This window comes from Nicrophorus vespilloides, unplaced genomic scaffold (assembly GCF_001412225.1).
Source record: "Nicrophorus vespilloides isolate i.1.1-1 unplaced genomic scaffold, Nicve_v1.0, whole genome shotgun sequence".
Lineage (NCBI taxonomy): Eukaryota > Metazoa > Arthropoda > Insecta > Coleoptera > Silphidae > Nicrophorus > Nicrophorus vespilloides.
The window spans coordinates 58390-81028 of NW_017095640.1; the positions used below are offsets into that span (position 1 = coordinate 58390).

Genomic DNA, 22639 nt, shown 5'->3' on the forward strand with positions numbered 1-22639 from the left:
GTAGTTTTCCCTTTATACTCCTTAAACTTTATCTCTCCCTCGCTTCTTATCCTTGGCCTTTCCGGGCTTCGAATAACTCTGATTACAATAATTAGAAGAACCGGCTTTGCGTAACATATTTACACAACTGTTCTCATTTCCATAAGCGTATGGAACATTTCAGCATTGAAATTTCCTCATTTCCAGTTTAACAAATTTTAATTTAATTGAAGATGAAGACAATTGTCTTGTCTTTTAAGATTTGAATACAAATTAATGCAATATTTATGACATGATTAAAGTTTGTGTACTTGACTTGTAAGATTCGAGAGATGATATTGGCTTGTAAAGTTGCAAGTAAAGTTTTGATTAGACATTGATGACGCAATTGGAACATGGGAATTGGAAGTGAAAAACGAAGACAATTCAAGCGAAATTTACACTCGAAATAGATATAATCTTTGTAGGTACGTCGATAAAACGTCGTTTTATCTGGACAATACCGATCTGCCCGTCTGCCGTAATGATTTCAATGGAAATAAAATTGGGAAATGTGTGTTTTCGAGAAGTTCGCAAGAAGTTTTTCGTTAACCTCGAGATGAATAATATAATAAAAGCTGGTCGCTCTGTGCGCGCTATCTCTTTCTCCAGCAACAAATTTACGATTAAAGTTCAATGAGAAATGCGTTCTTTTGTGGCGAGAATAACGAGAAAAAAAGGAGATGGAGATGGAAAGAACAATTGGGGTTCCGGGAAATAAAGCACCTGAGGTCGTTATTACCTGGTTTCTGGAGATGGAAAAAGGGTTCCAAACATAAAAAAGGCACATAAAAAATTGGGGGAAGAGAGGAATCAATTGGAGGAATTGTGTATGTGAAACCACGTTATTATTAAGGATTATTGATTAGGGTTTTGTACATAAATTTTGTCGCGTTCGTTCCATTTCTGTCGCGCTTCGCATATTAGGATTATCCGATTACGCGTATAAATAATAATGCTAATAAACATCTCCTTTTTTTTTGCTTTTTTTTAACCCATTGGGAAGAAAAATAGTCGTAACTGGGTGAAAAATAAGAATAAATCCGGAGTGTGCGAGATAAACGCGAGCGGAATAAATCGTGCCGTTTTGATAGTGTCAGGAATGGAAGGAGCGGCGGTTTCTCAAGGAAGAAATATGGAAAAACGAGATTTGCAAAAATCCTCGCATCGAAATAATATGCAGTGTCAACAGAGGGGGGGAAAAGAAAAAAAAAACATAACAAAACAAACATTAAATGAGGGAAGAGGGAAGACCGACCGATCTGCAAACAATATGAGGTTTTCTTCTTGCATATGCGTGGTTTTATCCTTTGGCCTAAACTAATATGAATTTATTTGAAAAGTTGAATATGTATGCAATTTAAATTCGGTAAATTTGAATCCATTTTAGTAATTAATTGGCTCACAATTTATAAAAATAAAGATTTTTTTAGTCAGTTTTGTAACGTTAACATTTTAATTTAATTTAACAAATGTGTAGCTTAAATTGTTTAATTTTATTACAATGAAAAATTATTATCAAAATTTCTTTTTTTACGAATAAAAAACGAATAAGAAATTCAGTTAAAATTAAATATTAATTCTTTGACCAATTTCCTCCAATTTTCCTATAAATTAGATGCACAAGAAGTAATAGTAATATTTTTTTTTATGAAAACTTGATAATTTCTGGTTTTGTCATAAAAGAAGTGTTATTATTTAGATTTGTCGCCATTTCCTTGCAATTGAGGTTATGTTAGTTTTCATTTAAGAAACTTGTAGTTTAGATCATCTAATTTTATTATGATGTAAAAATTGATTGCAAAAATTATCATTTCATCAAGTTCAAGAATCTAGAAAATTATATGAAAAATCGCATTTTGTACGTGATAAATGAAATTTTGTATTCAATTATTTCCTTATAAAATTCTGTCAAAATTGTATAGTAACGTTTTTTTTTTTATATATTTTGTGAATACAATTTGTGAGTAAATATGGTTCAATTCGAACGCGATTGTTGTGAATTGGATCGATCGAATGTTTGGCCTCATTAAATTAATAATAACATCATAATAATTATCGTTAATGCAATGAAAACCTAGCGAAGCGATTTGTGGAAACGCAACGATATTGAATTACACCAACAACATCAATTGATTCGATTCGATTCCACGTCTCCCTGATTGCTTTGTATTAATGGTAAATAATAACAGATGGAGATTTTTGTAAAAGTTCCTCAAGGAAGTGCACTTGGGACGATACAAACAAAATAATCTTATTAAATTCAATCAAAATAGATTTATGTTTGCATTAGTTTATTTTGTCAATATTTGCGATTTCTTTAGTACTTTTATTGACTTCAAATTCTTAATATTTATTGAATGCTTTACAAAATTTCAATTATTTCCTTATAAAATAAGTTAAAGAAACTGTCAAAATTGCATAGTAACGTTTTTTTTTTCATATATCATTAACATCTTTCAGGAAATACTCTAAAATTAATATGATTAGAGAAAATCTTAAATTTTTCATCTGCTAAATCTAAGTATTTAAAAATTTGTCCTGCGGTTTCTTTAGTTGACCTGTAAAACTTTGTCGCATCGTCTGTAAAGAAAATCAATTAAAACTGGCGCTGAAACAGAAGATTCCATTTTTAAATTTACCATAATTTTTTTTTCCCCCGTTCTTATTGTACATTTTTGTTCACGTCGTTTTCTCCGGCGATGCGGATTTCGTATTGAATTTCAATGGGAATCAATTTGCAATTACGTGTAGCGACGCGCGATTAATCATTCCGGATTTCGCAGTGGTAATTACAAGTGGACGGGAATTATGTTCTTAGCGTGCAGGTGAGGCTGCATGCGAGATTCACCGCGAATGAGATTTATCTCCCATCCTCCAACCCTTACCAAACCAAACGAACCAAAACCGAACCCAGAATCCACCCCAATTCCTCCATGTAGATGCTAGAGGGGAGAAACGGTTTCCTCCATCCAGGTTTTGGTGGTATTAATACCGCGATCACGTTTCGAAGCCAAAAGCTAAGAGAATGGCTGCAAGAACTATGTGCGAAAGATTACAATTGCGTCGATAAATTCCATCTTTGTTGTTTCCCTTTATTTGTTGTTGATGTTTTTTTTTTTTAATTTCGTGTTTTCCCTTCGTGCTTTATTCCTCGAAGGGGGATGGAAAAAAGAGGCGGACAGAGAGAGAGAGCTTTTACATCACGGTCACGTTAATCGCTCATCACTCAAACCGAATTAAACTTGGTCTCCAAATTAATTAACCGCCGCCCGTGATTAAACGCACAATCTTCCGCCGCCCCCGGCCTTCTAAATATATATATATATAGAAATACGTGCTGTTTCTGTACGAAAAAAAAAAAGAAGAAAGCTGGGTGTGTAACGAAATAGGACGTAATTTATTCGCGTCTCGTAATTTGATCCAGTCACAAGTCAACCGAATCCTCCTCTCACATCATTCCCAGCAAATCAAGTGCGTTATTGGATCAGCGGGTGTTTTCGAACGGCAGATGTTTCCTTCTCCTCTTAGTAGTAATAATTAATTAATCAATTAATTAACGCTGATTTATTTGCGTTCAGATGTTGCAGCGAAGTTTATTGCAAAACTTGGAGAATACCGGCAATTCCTTTGTCCAATTAGCGCTCATCGAACGAAACTATTACCGAACTTATCGATGATTCCCATGCATCAACGCAATTCAACAATAGTTTGCTCAATTTCAATCGCAGATTTAACATTTGCATTATTTTCTACTTACTAAAACTATTTGTAAATATTGAATTGACAATAATGTTTTTTAATCTACAGTTTTTCAATTGTACAAATTATTAAATTTAAACATTCATTACTTTGTTAGCTTTAGAAAGTTTCAAAGCAAACTAGATTGTGAAAAATTTAATAATGCAAACGTTATTTTTTTATTTAACTTATATTTTTTTCGGATGTATTTTTCAATATTGAAAATTCAATTTTTCAACTGGGCAAAGTTTTTCTTTCTCTCTTCTTTTCAATCGTTTTCACGTAAGTTTTCGTACGATGTTCCATTTTATCGCATGAGCGACTCCCTTTAAACTTTACATGCAATTATTATATGAAAATTTCCATATTTCTCCATAACTTTATACAAGTTTAGTACAAAAAAAAAATCGCATTTCCACTACGATTTTCTCCTTTCCAATCTCGTATTTATTTATATGAAATATTGTTACGTTTTTCGAATTGACCAAATATCTTATTGAATTTTCAAAGTTTTGTATTTTATAAAATTTAATTCAAACTATTTTCTGTTTTCGAAATTCTTTATTGACGTTTCTAATTTTAAACTTTGACGTAGTTTGTCTCAATTTTTGAGTACTTTTCCTAAAGCTATACGAATTTAGCATATTTTCTTACGATGTAGTCAACTTAAATTGAAGAACTTTTGAAATACGTACGTTTCCTTTTGAACTCAATTTTGAAAATTACATGAATTAAAGTTTTTTCGAAATCATTTTTTATAACGTTTTTTTTTACTTTGAATGAAGATGAAAAATTCATGAAAATGGATAAAAATCATACAAGTTATTATTTTATTGCAGATACAATAATGATGGTATTTGTTTCATGTGGTAGACAATTCAGAATTTATTTTCTGCAGAACTATGAAAAGTGTGTGTATTTACGAAAAAGAATGTTGGAAAGTTTCATTGTTTTCGGTTATAGTAGCTGCAACGAAGGGTCGGAAACTAGCTGATAATTTCCAGAGTCGCAGAAATAAGGACCGAACAAATAATCCAAGAGCAATAAACTCTGTTTCTCTAGCTTTCTCTCGTTTTCCTCCACGTTCTCCACGAGCTATAAAATTTCCAGCCAAACAAGTACATAAATCACATTAGAAATAACATCTTTCCACCGATAATAAATACAATTCTATATTTTACACACTGCAGCATCTTTCTCTTCATCTGATTTATCGACGGATCAAGCTGTTTTTTTTCTTTACTTTTCTTCACACGTTCGATTATATAAGCAATTAAAATAGATGAGGTAAAAGTGTAGGTGTCTCCTCTTTTCGATGGATTTAATCGTCGATAGGATAGGGTCTTTGGGTTATTATATTAAGTCTGGAACGTGCCTGAACAGCTTGTATTCGAAATTGAGTTTAAGCAGATTACGCGTCTATTATCGGGCTTCTGAGAGGCAGGTGGTGCTACGTTAAATGAGCGACCTTCGAAGATGATAACAGGTTGAGGGTTGGAAAATGAAAAGACTCTGCGGAGCAGTGATTTTCCGGCCAGAAGATACGAAAATAGGGGAGGCTTCTTCATCGTCGTCTTTTTTTTTTTCATTCGAATTTTAATCTTCTTCAAGGAAAAACGACGAATCTCGTTGCTCGAAAAGTGTGTCTCTCTTGTCTTGTCTTCGCCTCTTCCTTTCGTTCTCGGATTAAGGCGACAACCGGGAAAGTTGTACAGTGTTTACGTATTCATTGAAATTTCCAAACTTTCGGCGTACTTAATCTTAATAATCTCGCATGCTTCATCTTAATCGCGCTTCAAGGACAGAAGCCAAAAGGAGTTCTATACATGTTTTAAATGTTCTGACACACACAAAAAAAAATACATAATTTATCTTAAAATTCCTCAAAATTTGTTAAAACTTTTTGACGAATTATTCAAAGATTTTATGATTTTTTTTTATACTTTTTCTTACTTAAAGATATTCCAATTGAATTCCAATTGAATTTTGTATATTTTAAGGAAGTGATAAATTTACAAATTGTTGTATTATCAATAAAATTGCGTTTGATGTGAAAATGCGCTATAAGTAAAGTTTTTATTTCTTGCTCGAGAAGAGACCATAAATAACTTTCGAATTAAGTCGTAAAAAAGTGTGATGATTTGTGGTGGGATGACGACGAGGAGAAGAGTGGAAACTTTTGAGAACGTCGTTTGTTCAAAAAAGCGTTAATATTTATGGATGCGTACGGCTAAATGTTACCGCATAAGGAGAAGGTCGAAGGATGCAACAAATCAAGTGCGGAGGAAGGCACAGAAAGATTTGTCTTCTTCCGAGCTTGAATAATGCAGAAGAAATCGGAAATATGGAGATTGCATTGGAGTACGAATTACCAATTAGTCGGGGGGGAGAAAAAATGTGGCACCTAAGGGAAACATGTGTTAAATTGATATCTCCCCCACGTCCGTGATCCTCTGCTAGATGAGAGAAAGATGGAGAGAAGAGAACTGATGCAGAGGGAAGATCTGCTAAATCCTCTCCTACTCGAAAACCACTCTATCTCTATCCAGCGCATTCGAAACTCATCGCTCCCATCCTTCCGTGCCAATGTATATATATATGTAGATATCCTTGATCCCGGCGCTTCCACCGTCGCTCCCCGACGTCAAAACTGGAGAGGATTCTGTGTACAGAATTACCCTCGGAGAGAGAACTAGTTAGAGAATCCAAGTCCCCGACGGGAAACCAACCATCCCCACCGAACAAAGCCAGTGTTAATTGCCAACAAAGAACCTCAAACATATTCCCGGAAACCCAAATAAAACAAGCGTAAAGAGGAAGGGTGTGAGAGAGGGTGGAAGGTGTACGTTTTAACACGGACTAAAAAAAAAAACGGTATTTAAATGTATACCACAAACTGGGGAAATATTGCATTTCGATTTTCTCGAACCACCCTATTTAACTTTTTAATACATTTCACCCCGACTTATCCAAATACTCGGAATGGGATGGGAGAGAGGCAGGGGTTGAAAGGGCTCGAATTTAAATTAAATCGCAGCGTCAATAATGATCCTGTGGCGGTTCGAGCCGATCGGAAAACTCATTACGCGTAAAAATAGATTCGATTCGCTTGTTGGATTTTCTGCGTTTGCTTCTTTTTTTCTTTGGTTTTCCTTCCTTTTACTCTCCTTTTTTTTCTGTTTTCCTCGTTTTGCTTGTAAATTTAATTTAGCAGAGCGAAAATAATTACGGAGGTCGGATACGTTGAAAGAGTTTTAATTGTGCGAGAATGATTCCATTTCGTGCAATTTACCTCGATTATTTTGTTTAATTTATGAATATTAAATTCCAACAACTTTTGTATAATTAATTGTTATTGATTTCAATATTTCAATGCAACTATTATTAATGAGATTTATTAAAATTCTAAATTATTTTTAAAGGAAGTTTATCAATTGATTAATGTATTAATATTACATTATTATTTCATATTTCAATATCACCATAATTCATTAATACTAAATCTAAATACTAATATTCTAATCTTGCTAATACAATGGTAAATCTTCATAAATATTTTTTTAATTGTTTAATGCAAGGAAATTTCCACTATCTTTGTGTAATTAATTTTGCTGAGTTTATTATTACTGACGCATTTCAAAATGAGCATGAATAATTTATAGCTCGCACGAAAATGCAATACGACTGAATGCATTTAAATACATGTTATGTACAACCAAAAATTTCAGTAATAAATATTGAAATCAAAACAGTGAAATTTGCAAGATTTTTTATAATTTAGATTTAATTGGAAAATATGGTAATTTTTATATTAATACTAATGAAATTTATTGCAACAATGACGAAATTACATAACATAATATACTTTATATAGTGAAGACGCATTTCAAAATGAGCATGAATAATTTATTGTTCGCATGAAAATGCAATACGACTGAATGCATTTAAATATATGTTATGCACAACCATAAATTTCAGTAATAAATATTGAAATCAAAACAGTAAAATTTGCAAGATTTTTTACAATTTAGATTTTATTGAAAACTATGGTAATTTTTATATTAATACTAATGAAAGTTATTGCAAAAATCACGAAATTAAATAACATTGAAGAAATATTATCAAAGTTTTAACTAAGTTATTTGAAACCTGTTGTTAACAATGCTTATGCATGTACGAGGTATATTCAATCCATGAATTTGAGTAGTAATAGTTAATAAACTTGAGCTGTGTTGTGTTCAATGTATAATGCATATTTGTAAAAACAATAAACGTAGACTTTCGTGTTTGTGTAACGGATAATAATATACTTGGATCACTAGTTTATATATCAATATGTGCAAGTGAACACATTTCCAAAGAAAAGATATTTATTTTCGATTAGTTTTTGATGTTGTTGTCGTTGTGTGTATCTGTTGTGAAGGATGCTGTGTGTAAAAATAAAAAATGAATTGATGGAAAAACAAAGGACAAATATGTCAATCTTTAGTCAAGCCATGTGCAAGGATGCGAGCGGATGATAGGAGGCGCTCTGCTGTTTTTAAAGGAATTATTTTTAAAGGAAGTTTATCAATTAATTAATGTATTAATATTACATTATTATTTCATATTTCAATATAACCATAATTCATTAATACTAAATCTAAATACTAATATTCTAATCTTGCTAATACAATGGTAAATCTTTGTAAAAATGAAGTTCATAAAATTTTTCATAAATATTTTTTTAATTGTTTAATGCAAGGAAATTTCCACAATCTTCGTGTAATTAATTTTGCTGAGTTTATTATTGTCGCATTTCAAAATGAGCATGAATAATATATAGTTCGTTTGAAAATGCAATACGATTGAATGCATTTAAATACATACCATAAATTTCAGTATTAAATATTGAAATCAAAACAGTAAAATTTGCAAGATTTTTTATAATTTAGATTTAATTGGAAAATATGGTAATTTTTATATTAATACTAATGAAAGTTATTGCAAAAATCACGAAATTAAATAACATTGAAAAAATATTATCAAAGTTTTAACTAAGTTATTTGAAACTTGTTGTTAACAATGCTTATGCATATACGAGGAATATTCAATCCATGAATTTGAGTAGTAATAGTTAATAAACTTGAGCTGTGTTGTGTTCAATGTATAATTACATTATTATTACATATTTCAATATAACCATAATTCATTAATACTAAATCTAAATACTAATATTCTAATCTTGCTAATACAATGGTAAATCTTTGTAAAAATGAAGTTCGTAAACATTTTTAGAAATATTTTTTTAATTGTTTAATGCAACGAAATTTCCACAATCTTTGTGTAATTAATTTTGCTGAGTTTATTACTGTCGCATTTCAAAATGAGCATGAATAATTTATAGTTCGTATGAAAATGCAATACGACTGAATGCATTTAAATACATACCATAAATTTTAGTATTAAATATTGAAATGAAAACAGTAAAATTTGCAAGATTTTTTACAATTTAGATTTAATTGGAAAATATGGTAATTTTTATATTAATACTAATGAAATTTATTGCAAAAATTCACGAAATTAAATAACATTGAAGAAATATTATCAAAGTTTTAACTAAGTTATTTGAAACTTGTTGTTAACAATCACTGCTTATGCATGTACGAGGAATATTCAATCTATGAATTTGAGTAGCAATAGTTAATAAACTTGAGCGGTGTTGTGTTCAATGTTTTGTAAAAACAATAAACATAGACTTTCATGTTTGTATAACGGATAATAATATACTTGGATCACTAGTTTATATATCAATATGTGCAAGTGAACACATTTCCAAAGAAAAGATATTTATTTTCGATTAGTTTTTGATGTTGTTGTTGTTGTCGTTGTGTGTATCTGTTGTGAAGGATGCTGTGTGTAAAAAATAAAAAATGAATGGATGGAAAAACAAAGGACAAATATGTCAATCTTTAGTTAAGCTGTCAAGCCATGTGCAAGGATGCGAGCGGATGATAGGAGGCGCGCTGCTGCAGGATCTCCCGTTTCGCAGCGCGGATGAAATTCAAAGAGGGGTTTGGGTGGATGATGTCTATATAGTATATATAGTTATATAAAGAGTTCGGAAAAGGGGGATCGTTTTTCCTTGCTCCCCGCGCGAGTTTCGATGTTGATGTGTGTGTGTGTTTGTATTGTTGCGGAGGATTTTCAGTAGTGACAAGTTCTCACTGTCTCTTTGTTTCAGCCTCTCGTATTCGATACGAGATCACAAGCGGTAACATAGGAGGTGCGTTCGCTGTCAAGAACATGACGGGTGCCATCTACGTCGCCGGGGCTTTGGATTATGAAACGCGGAAACGGGTAAGTGCACATCTACTACTACTACCACCATCAACGCAGCCAAAGCAGTGTGCATATTTGCGATGCGAGGATACAACACCTCCTCTTTCCCTATTGCATCATCGTCGCACTCAACAACCACCACCATCACCATCGCCCCCAAAATTTAATACAATATTTATCGATTATCGAAGCTTCCGCCACTATTACGCTCAGCCCTCTAAATCACGTTGCGCGCGTAATCCGGATAATGGAACAATGCCTCCAATATGTAATAAATTATCTTGTGCAGTACGAACTGCGCTTAGCCGCCTCCGATAACCTGAAGGAAAACTACACCACGGTTGTCATCCACGTCAAGGATGTGAATGACAATCCTCCGGTCTTCGAGCGACCCACCTACCGGACGCAGATCACCGAGGAGGACGACCGGAATCTCCCCAAGAGGGTTTTACAGGCGGGTGTCCCATGAAAACAAGCACTTTTGTTTCTCTTTTCGTTGTTGTTGTTGTGTGATTTACTTTAGCTTGCACCACCTCGTTTTCCTTACGTACTGCAGTTGATTTTTTTTCGTATTTGTTTTTTTTTGTTTTGGTATGCATGTTTTTTTTTTTGTTGTTGTGTTGTTGGTAGTACGAAGTTACGCTCGTCGCCTCGGACAGCCTGAACGAGAACTCCACTCGTGTGGTGATCCACGTGAAGGACGTTAACGATCATCCACCCGTCTTTAAGCAATCCCTCTACGCGGCGACCATTAACGAGGAGCTGGACGGAATCTATCCTTTCAAACTCATGCAGGTCAGCAGCTCGCAACAAAAGATCTTCATCGTACACTAACAATTCCATCACTAAACACTCACCCCCAAATCCGATCAACAAACGAATAGTAAAATAGGGGAGGTTTGAGAAGAATGAAAAGATTTACTTTGCGCAAATAATAACGCGGATCTTCTTGCAATGTTTGCGTTTAATCCTGAACGGTGTGTTCTCGCCTCAATTAGCGATTTTGCACCTACGCAAATATTGCCAATCCGAAGGGAATCGTCGATATATTTATTCAATTGCGAAAGCTACATCAAATATTGATTTATATTGAAAAGAAAACACATATTCTCGTACGTGAATCCAATTGGAAATCTAGTGGAATACGAAATTCGCTCAAATTAAATTCAGGAAAAAATGTTGTAATAATCAATTATTACGGCAAATTCGTTATTATTCTACACCAATCCAATCAAACATGCTAATCCTAAACTACATTAATCCAATTCTTCATTTATCCTAAACATCAGCCTACTCGAAAAGAAGGTAAGGTTTTCTTCCTAATTAACACTAGTTTTAGCTTATTATTAGTACAATTAATGTAATTTACTTTTAAATAGTTTGCTTTTCATTTGAATCGAATCATTTGAGAAATAAAAGTTTTATATAATAAAATAATTAGATTTTCTTATATATTGTTTCTCAAATGATTGATTGTATTTGGAATGAGTTTAGGGTGCATGTTTTCTTTGTTATCGAAAAAAAAACTGTAATATTTTGCTAAAGGTAACATGTTTTTTTTGTTGTTGTTGTTGTTTGATGTTGATATTATTATATTTTTGTGTGCGTTATTTTATCCGACAGGGTTGGTGAGCAAACAAACTATTATCGGGCGTCGCGGCGCCAAATAGCGTCGCGACGCCAGCAGACACGATTTATCATCGGTCGAGTCGCGTCATCAGGTGAAAAAGTATATCACAGGTTCACCCCCACACACACGAGAAACTTCGTAGCGAAGCGAAACGACACGCCGGAAATTTGTAGTGTGTTTACTCCAATCCGATCCCATTCTTCCTCGAACCCCTAAGAACCGTTTGTTGTTCCCTTCCGCATACCATTTTTTATATGATTCATCTCTTCCTTTCTCATGATTCTTGTTTTTTTTTTTTTGCTATAGTCACAGTATTACAAGATTTATATTGGGAGAAAAGTCAAGTTAACTTATGACCTTAAATCGAAGAACGAAACTTTTTACCAATTTTTCCGAAACAGCGTACCTTTTAAGCTAAATTTGATTTTAATTTTCAATAAATTCGATTTATTTTATTATTTCTACACAATACACTCGAAACTTTACTTTATAATTAATCAAACTTCCTAATTAAAAACATACAAATTTTGCTATAGTCACAGTATTACAAGATTTATATTGGGAGAAAAGTGAAGTTAACTTATGACCAAAGTCAGAAGAATTCCAAATATTTTTTAAAAATAATTAAATTAAATTGTGAAAGCAAGAAAATTTTACAAATTGTTTTTTCCATTGTCCACTTTCAATTAGTATATTTCTAAAGGGTTCATTTCTTGCTGAATGCAGTTTATTTTCGAAAAAAAAAAGAAGTATTTCCAACTTTGAACTAAGCTCAGCGAAATTATGCAGGTTTATTAAAAGACGGTTTAATTGATGGACGGAAATCGCCTTTAATATTTTAATCCTTCGGTTCGCTGGGAAGTTGCGTCCGCAGAGCCAATAGGGCTTTAAATGGATTCGGAAATTTGCCGAAGCGAATTAGTGCACTACACCTACTTACTACTACTACCACCTACCCGATGCAAATAAGGCTTTTTCATATTCTCCTTTTTTTCTTTTTATAATTCCAATATGAAATTGTTTTTCCTTGAAACATTTTTCTTTTCTCTGCGTGTTTTTATTTTATTTTATTTTAGTTTTTTCACTCTGCTCAAGCGCCAGTGCACACACACTGTCACTGGCGCTTGCAGCGAATCGACTTGGCATGATATTGGCAAGTTTGAAATGCCGTTTGCTCGGATCTCCTCTACTATATAGTATTATATACACTGCGTATGTATACATAAGTGTGTACGTGTATAGGTTTGCGCCAATATAGATAAGTTGAAGTACAAAATTTTCTTCAATAACACCGAGGAGCTGCTTCATGAAAATTTAATTTCCTCCGGAGCTCGAAACCGAACGTTTTTCGGCATCTCAACTTCTGCTCCACTAAGATTTTATTAATGCATTCAATCGATAATATTCCTGGCAATAATATTTTAATACGATTATCCTTGGAAAATCAAGCAAAAACAAGAGAGAAAACATCCAAATCATGTTTGTTTTCATATCTATTCCGGTTTTTTTCGCCAATCCGTTAAGAGCTAAGCTTCCAAATTGGATTTCGCAATTGTCGAAATCGCGCGGAAACTCGACCATTTAACGCAATTACAAACTTGCATTTCGAAGTGTGCGGTTGCCGGACACTTCGAAGCTCTTTCGGAAACAAAGAAGAACAAATGAACGACGCTTCGTCCTTTCCCCTCTCCTCCTCTCATCCAACTAAAATATTCAGCGTTGTGCAAATTTTATATTAAACCCACTTCGTTCTAGAAAGCGGCGTCGCTTTATTAAAATCGTATTCCTTTTGTTTGTTCCATCCCTTTTTTTTTTCGTCCCTTTTTTTTTATATTTCGATTTCCCTTTGATTCTCTCCCTTCGTTAACTCGGTTCACTCGTCATATTAAAAATTGTTACAACTTCTCTTCCACTTTGCATTGATTAAATCACTTTTTTTACTTCGATTTTTCCGCACAATTTTCTGTCCCATTCTCCCCTTTTTTTATTCCATTTTATTTTTTATTAAGACCGAAACTTTTTACCAACTTTTCCGAAACAGCTAAATTTGATTTTAATTTTCAATAAATTCGATTTATTTTATTATTTCTACACAATACACTCGAAACTTTATTTTATAATTAATCAAACTTCGCAATTAAAAACACACAAATTAAATATTTCAAAAAATTAGATTTTTTTAGTAATAATTCAATGAACCAATAAGATTTTATGTTCAAATCCATCTATTGAATCCAATCTTCTTCTATACTAGTAATTTGTTTGAATCAATCATATTTTTCAATTTTTTTTTTACTTGAAATCAATGGAATTTCACTATTTCATCCCTTAACTTTTATAGACCCATCACGTGTTATGTTGTTTTTGTTGTTGTTGCATTTAAATATTTTCGTGTAACCAAACGAAACCAATTATTTTTCCATCAAACGCAGTGCGTTTTCAGCGGTAAAATCGAAGCTTTGAATCTATCAAATCCAAACGTTTCCATTTAATGCAAACTTTTTGGGCAATCGTTTCTGCTACATTGGAAATAAAATTAACAAATTTCTAGTTGCAAATATCAAATATTTGTTCTATTAAAAGTACATTCATGTAAAAAAAAATGATTATATGGTTTTCAGTTTACTCAAATTAAATATGGAAGTAAAATGTAATATTTGTATAAGGATTAGATTGGTGAGTTGAGAGTTTAATTGAGGTTTTTCGAATGGGATTGATGGAGAAGTTGGAGAAGGAAGGATTTATACGGTTACACAACTCATCCCGAATTCGACGTGTCGCATTCGAAATGGATGTCGTCCCGTGTCTCCTCTATATTGAGACGTGTCGGATTGTTTAGTAAATATTCTGCCCTGAAGATATTTATCACCGTGTCCGGCGTTTCCATAAATCAGCCCTTTCCTAAGCGTTTTCCGCTTCCGACATTCGCTGCTGCCGCTTTCTCCAATTTTTGTTCTCTATTGAGACAGGGAGAGAGAGAGGAAAAGTGAGAAGAATTTTCGCATTCCCGCGTTTTCAATCGATTTAATGTTTCAGCGGAAAGTCCAAAATATTCATGCATATTAAAGTTTGTCCGTTAACTGCTTTGAAACGTTTCAAGTGCGATCAATCATCATGATGATGATGATGATGATGATCATAATAATGTTGGTGCAATTCTGGGAGTGCCGGAGGCTCGGGATCAATCTGCAATCGAGCGCTAATGGCAATTACTTGTAACCGCATCGCATTATCCTTTTATAGAAACAGCTCATTTTGTCCTCTCGAATATCATGCGAAATTCCCTAAACGTGTATGTGACAAAGGGCAGAGCAGAACTCGAAGCTTCGGGCTAAATTTTGCATATTTCCATCACCTATTGTTCGATGCGAATTTAATCAATTCGATTCGTTAACAAAATAATTTCAAATCCAATTCTGAAACTTGCAACATTATTTATTTTATGATTCCCGAATCATACATTATTTATTTATTTATTTAAATATTTATAAATGTCTACCGCAAAACTTGGTAAATTTCGATGAAATTATTTTCGTATACAGACATTGAAAATTGCACTAAAGAAATGCAATCAATATCCTCATCCTCCTCGTCCATTCTTGTAAGGATTCGAAACGCGTTACGTGTTATTTGAGCAGTTTTCCATTCATCATCTCGCCAATTCCCGATCCGCCGCAATGTAAAACTTCAATATTTTATTCGGCATTTTTCCCATTTTCACTTGAATGATGAGCCCTTCCGGCCTCATGGTCCCTATTATTATTATTGCTTTTATTTCTCTTTTTTTTGTAAAAGTAAACGTTCGAATCCGTCATCCCTAAGAACGGGGTGAGTTTATTTCCAAATGGATTATTTTTTTTTGTTCGCAATTTCCAATTTGTAGATTGATTTTAATGAAGGGACGTTCTCAGATCGTAATGGAATACACTTGTCCGGATAATTGGAAGCGCGGACGAATTGAATGGAATGAACGATGGGTTTTGTAAAAAAATAAAAAATGAAACAACTTTTTCGTATTGGGGTGGAAAAAAATAATCCTCGACCGGATGAATGCGAGACGCGATTGATCAATTTGCAAATTGGAAATGCACATCGCGTTCCTTCGGAATTATCCCTCGTTACTACAGGATTTTCATCCTCATCCTCTTCCACCCGTTCCTGTTACCAGCATTTCTGGAATGCCTTTGAGGGAACGGTCAAAGGCATTTCGAGGAGGAGAAGTTTGTTTTGGGATCCGCTTCTAACTCTATCTTGGATTACAATCGTCATAATTAGTCGCCGGGGTTTTGTTTGCTCACTCGCTCGCTCGCTCGGATACCTGAGGTTACACTCTGTCTCGTAATTGTCTTCTAATTGTGATGTGCGTTTAGGTTACGGCGACGGACGGCGACAAGGATAGGCCCCAGAACATCGTTTACTTCCTGACTGGACAGGGCATCGATCCGGATAATCCTGCGAACAGCAAATTCGACATCAACAGGACTACCGGAGAGATTTTCGTGTTGAAGGTGCGTAATCCAATTCCACATTATTTCATATGCGGAAAGATAACGTTTTAATTGAAAACAAATATGCCCGGAAACGGAAATCAACCCCTCCGAAACCTTTCACAGTATAAACATTGACAGATCTCGTATCAGCAGCAATATTTTTTTGCAAATTTTCAAAGGGAATTATCAAAATAAATGCAAATTTAGAGTGCCCCACGTTAGTCACCAAAAAAATTTTTTTTTTTGTAAAAAAATCATTTCCAATTATTATAATTATTTCAATTACAACTCTAATTTTGATTAATTAACGTTGATTTAGTTGACTATCATCAAATTTTGGAATTAGTTTAAATTTTGAAACAGTTTCAATAATCGCTTTATTCCATCAAATGTAGTAATAAAATTGTACGTTATAGTGATTTGCTGAATAGATTTAATACGCGTGTTTTCATATTATTATTGCAAATTTAGAGTGCCCCACGTTAGTCACCAATTTTTTTTTTGTTTTTTGTAAAAAAATCATTTGCAATTATTATAATTATTTCAATTACAACTCTAATTTTGATTAATTAATGTCGATTTAGTTGACTATCATCAAATTTTGGAATTAGTTTAAATTTTGAAACAGTTTCAATAATCGCTTTATTCCATTAAATGTAGTAATAAAATTGTACGTTATAGTGATTTGCTGAATAGATTTAATACGCGTGTTTTCATATTATTGCATTAGATTAATGGAAAGTTTGAACGTTGTTTTGAAATTGCAACAGTTGTAATCTGCTTACGAAGAGATTTGTTGTTGCGGTTTTTTTACTATACATTACCGCTGTTTTATTTTTTTATTTATTTTGTTGCATAATAAAGAATTCCAGAGGTATAATGTATCACAAAGTTATAAATCGCAATTGAAAATCGGATTCCCTGCAATATGCTCGTGCAACAATGCACTCCACAGTCGTTGTATAATTATACAGAGCGCCGCGGGACGAACGCATTGAAATCGTGCTGTTCTATACTTCTGTCCAGTTTCTACTTTTTATTTTTTTTTTCTATATACATATATATATTGTTTGTTTGTTTCGTCCTGTGTTTCTGCTTGGATTTTGTTTCGTTGTTTTTGTTTTTACCGTCGGACGCTCTGATGATTTATCGAAGGGCAAAAAAATTCAACACAATGCAGCTTCGACAAAATATGCAAGCTTTCTATCATAACGTGTATATCTACCCTCTCTTAATTTGTTTACATAATACATGTATAACCGATCATATTTTTCATGCTATATTTGGTTTAAAGATGATATTTTATTTTTTAAAGTAATGTCGAAGGACTGTAGAAATATGCAAATAAACACATATTTGTGTTGTCCATTTCTGTCCATATTCAATAATTTTTGAAGATTATGTGAGTTTTGAATGTATTATTTTAAAAATGTGATTAATATGAATGAAGTTGTAATGTTTTATATTTTTGTTTTTTTTGAATAGCCTTTGGATAGAGATCAGCCGAATGGACGTCCGCAGTGGAGGTTCACTGTGTTCGCGCAGGACGAAGGTGGTGAAGGTTTGGTGGGTTATGCAGATGTGCAGGTGAACCTGAAGGACATCAACGACAACGCGCCGATATTCCCGCAAGGTGTGTACTTTGGAAACGTGACGGAGAACGGCACCGCTGGAATGGTCGTGATGACGATGACGGCAGTCGATTACGACGATCCGTCTGAAGGAACGAACGCCCGTCTCGTCTACTCGATCGAGAAGAACGTGATCGAAGAGGAGACAGGATCACCGATCTTCGAGATCGAATCAGAGACTGGTGTGATCAAAACGGCCGTCTGCTGCTTGGATCGCGAACGCACCCCGGACTACTCGATACAGGTGGTGGCGATGGATGGTGGAGGTCTGAAGGGAACCGGGACGGCTTCCATAAGGGTTAAAGATATCAACGATATGCCGCCGCAGTTCACCAAGGACGAGTGGTTCACGGAGGTGGATGAAACCGATGGTGTTAATCTGCCAGAGATGCCGATTCTGACGGTGACGGTGCATGATGAGGATGAGACCAATAAGTTCCAATATAAGGTGATCGAGAACAGCGGTTACGGAGCCGACAAATTCACGATGGTGCGCAACAACGATGGTACTGGATCTCTGAAGATTGTCCAACCTTTGGATTACGAAGATCTTCTGCAGAGCAACGGGTTCAGGTTCAGGATCCAGGTGAACGATAAGGGTGAAGACAACGACAACGATAAGTACCACGTGGCCTACAGCTGGGTTGTGGTGAAGCTTAGAGACATCAACGACAACAAACCGCAATTCGAGCGACCCAACATCGAGGTTTCGGTGTACGAGAACGCCGAGGTTGGTAAGAGTTTGGAGACGTTCAAAGCGACAGATCCGGATCAAGGTGGAAAGAGCAAGGTTTCGTACGCCATCGACAGAAGCTCAGATAGGAAGAGGCAGTTCTCCATCAATCAGGAGGGCACCGTCAGCATTCAGCGTTCTTTGGACAGAGAAGACACTCCGCGCCATCAGGTCAAGATTTTGGCCATCGACGATGGAGTCCCACCGAAGACGGCGACCGCCACTCTGACGGTCATCGTGCAGGACATCAACGATAACGCCCCGACTTTCCTCAAGGACTACCGCCCAGTTCTCCCCGAGCACGTGCCACCCCGTAAAGTCGTCGAGATCCTCGCGACCGATGACGATGACCGTTCGAAGAGCAACGGCCCTCCGTTCCAATTCAGGCTGGACCCGGGCGCCGACGACATCATTCGGGCCTCCTTCAAAGTGGAACAGGATCAGAGTGAGTTTCTCTCAGTCCCCCCCCCCCTTTTGATCTAAAACACACGTGGGAATCTGCTTGGCATATCCAATTCCACTTTGCCAACTTTCGCGAAAACAGTTTCAACTCGACTTCTCCACCACCCCCAACACACACACACACATATACCCAAGTATATATATATTTATTTAAACGAAAATGATAAAAAACATCCCCAAACCGGAATAGATTCCAAAACATAATGCTTTTCGATATCCGCGCTCCCCACGCAACTTTAAATTATGAACTCTCTACACATTCTGCATATTTCCAATTTCAATTCCACGCGAATTCGTAATAGAAAACGTTTCGTATTTTCCGCAAAAAGGAAAACAGTTTCATCCACTTTTAAATAAATCGCTTCGTTCTTCTCCTTTGTAATATGCATTGAAATTTCGCGTGATTACAGACGAGAACTATAAAATAAGTTTTCGATTTACCTTTGCAAAATTTTCAATCAAGAATTTAAAGCGACCTCAGAGAACGCCAACTTTTAAAATGTATATACGGTCTCGTAAAACAGGAAAGGGTTCGCTATAAAAATATTACAACTTTATCACCTTGTAACTGAAAAGGCCATTCACTTTTAGTATGCGAAAGTTTTCTGTGTGGAATTGTATGGAATATATACGAAAAAAAAAATCGATTCTCCCTTATTTTTTTTTTTTTTAAATGATGATGTGTTGAATAAATTGCGTTTCCGGAAACTTTTCGAATCCCATTGTTCCTAATGTTTTTCTGTGTGTTTTTTTGTTGTTTTCTCTCTTTCGCTTCGGTCTTTCCGTTCCGCAGAGGGTGCTAATGGTGATGGAATGGCAATCGTATCGTCGCTCAGGTCGTTCGACAGGGAACAGCAGAAGGAGTATTTGATTCCGATAGTGATAAAGGACCACGGCAATCCGGCCATGACCGGCACGAGCACCCTGACCGTCGTTATCGGAGACGTCAATGATAACAAGATGCAGCCGGGATCGAAGGAGATATTCGTGTACAATTACCAGGGACAAGCGCCGGAGACGGAGATCGGCAGGGTGTACGTGTACGATTTGGACGATTGGGATCTGCCCGACAAGAAGTTCTATTGGGAGGGAGTCGAACATCCCAGGTTCAAGTTGAACGAAGATACGGGGATGGTGTCGATGAAGCACGGCACCAGAGATGGGAAGTACCATTTACGGTTCAAGGTCTACGATAGGAAGCACACGCAGAACGACGTCCCGGCAAATGTGACGGTGACGGTGAAGGAGATCCCGCACGAGGCTGTAATCAATTCGGGATCGGTGCGCATAGCCGGTATCACCGATGAGGACTTCATCCGGATATGGAACTACAAGACGCAGAGTCTGTCGAAGAGCAAGGCCGAGAAGTTCAAGGATAAAATTGCGGAGCTCCTGAGCACTCACAGGGATAACGTGGACGTGTTCAGCGTGCAGCTCAGGAGGAAGCATCCGCCCGTCACCGATGTCAGGTTCTCAGCTCATGGCTCACCTTATTACAAGCCGGTGCGGCTTAACGGAATCGTGCTGATGCATCGCGAGGATATCGAGAAGGCAGTCGGCATCAATATAACGATGGTGGGAATCGACGAGTGTCTTTACGAAAATCAAATGTGCGAAGGTTCTTGCACGAACACGCTCGACATCAGCGCCTTACCTTACATGGTGAACGCGAACAAGACATCTCTGGTGGGAGTACGCGTCGACGTTCTGGCCGAATGCACTTGCGGCGCTAGGAACTTCAGCAAGGAAGAGAATTGCAGGAACAACCCGTGCTACAACGGTGGTCGCTGCATCGAGACCAGATACTCGTTGACGTGCTCGTGTCCTGCGGGTTACAACGGCCCCAGATGCCAGCAAACCTCGAGAAGCTTCAGAGGAAACGGTTGGGCTTGGTATCCGCCTTTGGAGATGTGCGACAACTCTCATCTGCACTTTGAGTTCGCCACGCGTAAACCTGATGGACTACTCTTGTACAACGGTCCCATAGTACCACCAGAAACCGATGAACAATTGGTATCCGATTATATATCTGTTGAATTGGATAGAGGCTACCCCAAATTACTCATCGACTTTGGTTCTGGAACTTTGGAGTTGCGCGTCAAGACTAAAAAGACTTTGGATGATGGCGAGTGGCATAGACTGGATATATTCTGGGACACCGAGAATATTCGTATGGTTGTGGATTACTGCAAATCGGCGGACATCGCGGAACTCGAGGATGGAACACCTCCAGATTTTGATGATAGCAGTTGCCAAGCGCAGGGAACGATCCCTCCCTTCAACGAGTATCTGAACGTTAATGCACCTCTTCAACTTGGCGGTTTGTACGTGGAGCAGTTCGACCCGACGCATTACCATTGGCAATACATGCCCGTTGGAAAGGGTTTCGACGGATGCATCAGAAACCTGTTCCACAACTCGAAGTTGTACGATCTGGCGCATCCTGGATTATCCAGGAACAGTGTTTCTGGTTGTCCGCAGACTGAAGAGGTTTGCGGAAAATCGGATGCGACCTCGCGTTGTTGGGAGCACGGAACCTGCGTCGGATCATTCAACGAGGCCAAATGCCAATGCAGACCCGGATGGACTGGTCCTGCTTGCACCATCCAAACTATCCCGACGTCTTTCAAACCGCAGTCGTACGTCAAATACGCGCTCAGTTTCGAGCCGGATCGCTTCTCCACGCAGATCCAGCTTCGGTTCAGGACGCGCGAAGAGCACGGAGAGTTGTTCCGCGTTTCCGATCAGCACAATCGGGAGTACGGGATCTTGGAGATCAAGGATTCGCGTCTCCACTTTAGATACAACTTGAATTCACTGCGCACGGAAGAGAAGGATATTTGGTTGAGCGCCGTGGCCGTCGATGATGGTCAATGGCACGTGGCGAGAGTGAGTCGTTACGGATCCGCCGCCACCCTCGAGTTGGATGGAGGCGAAGGTCGCAGATACAACGAAACCTTTATGTTCACCGGTCACCAATGGTTGTTGGTCGATAAACAGGAAGGAGTCTACGCAGGTGGCAAGGCCGAATACACCGGTGTCAGGACTTTCGAGGTGTACGCCGATTACCAAAAAGGTAATGTAATCTATTTCAATAATTACACTACTTTAACACATTGACGACGGCATGATTTTGACTGAGAATTACCTCAAATATCTTAAGTCAATTACAAACTTCAAACGCCAATACATTTCTTATACATATTTTAATAATTCTTGAAGCAATTTAGAACAATACGTGATATTGTGACATAATTTAGGCATACTTTACAAATTAACTTGCGAAACATATTTGAAATTTTCATTCAATGCTTGCAATACTTGCCGCTTCTCAGCTCCTAAGTAATCGAGGCGCAACGGCATTAAAAATACAATATGATTACCATAAGCCAGCGGTCGGGGAACTTTTTTAACCATTACCCCAAAATATTTATTGCGTAAGTCGATATTACCCCCTCATTCTGAATAGAAAACAATCAATGTAAATTTTAAATAAACATTATTTATTGAATTAATTTGCATTTACAAATTTATTAAAAAAAAAAGTTACATGAAAATAGTAACAAATAGTAATAGACAAACAAAATAAAATTCTTAAATTGGAACAAACAAA

General features: G+C 36.2%; 1 protein-coding gene across 1 annotated transcript in view; it reads left to right on the forward strand.

The window, feature by feature from the left end:
* LOC108558653 (neural-cadherin) overlaps nucleotides 1-22639 on the forward strand; it is a 50346-nt gene that overhangs the window by 27047 nt on the left and 660 nt on the right. The window contains exons 3-7 of the mRNA XM_017915642.1: nucleotides 9983-10098; nucleotides 10711-10875; nucleotides 16081-16218; nucleotides 17686-19009; nucleotides 19820-22102. Coding sequence (XP_017771131.1) covers nucleotides 9983-10098; nucleotides 10711-10875; nucleotides 16081-16218; nucleotides 17686-19009; nucleotides 19820-22102 — 4026 coding nt within the window. The remainder of the gene's footprint in view (nucleotides 1-9982; nucleotides 10099-10710; nucleotides 10876-16080; nucleotides 16219-17685; nucleotides 19010-19819; nucleotides 22103-22639) is intronic.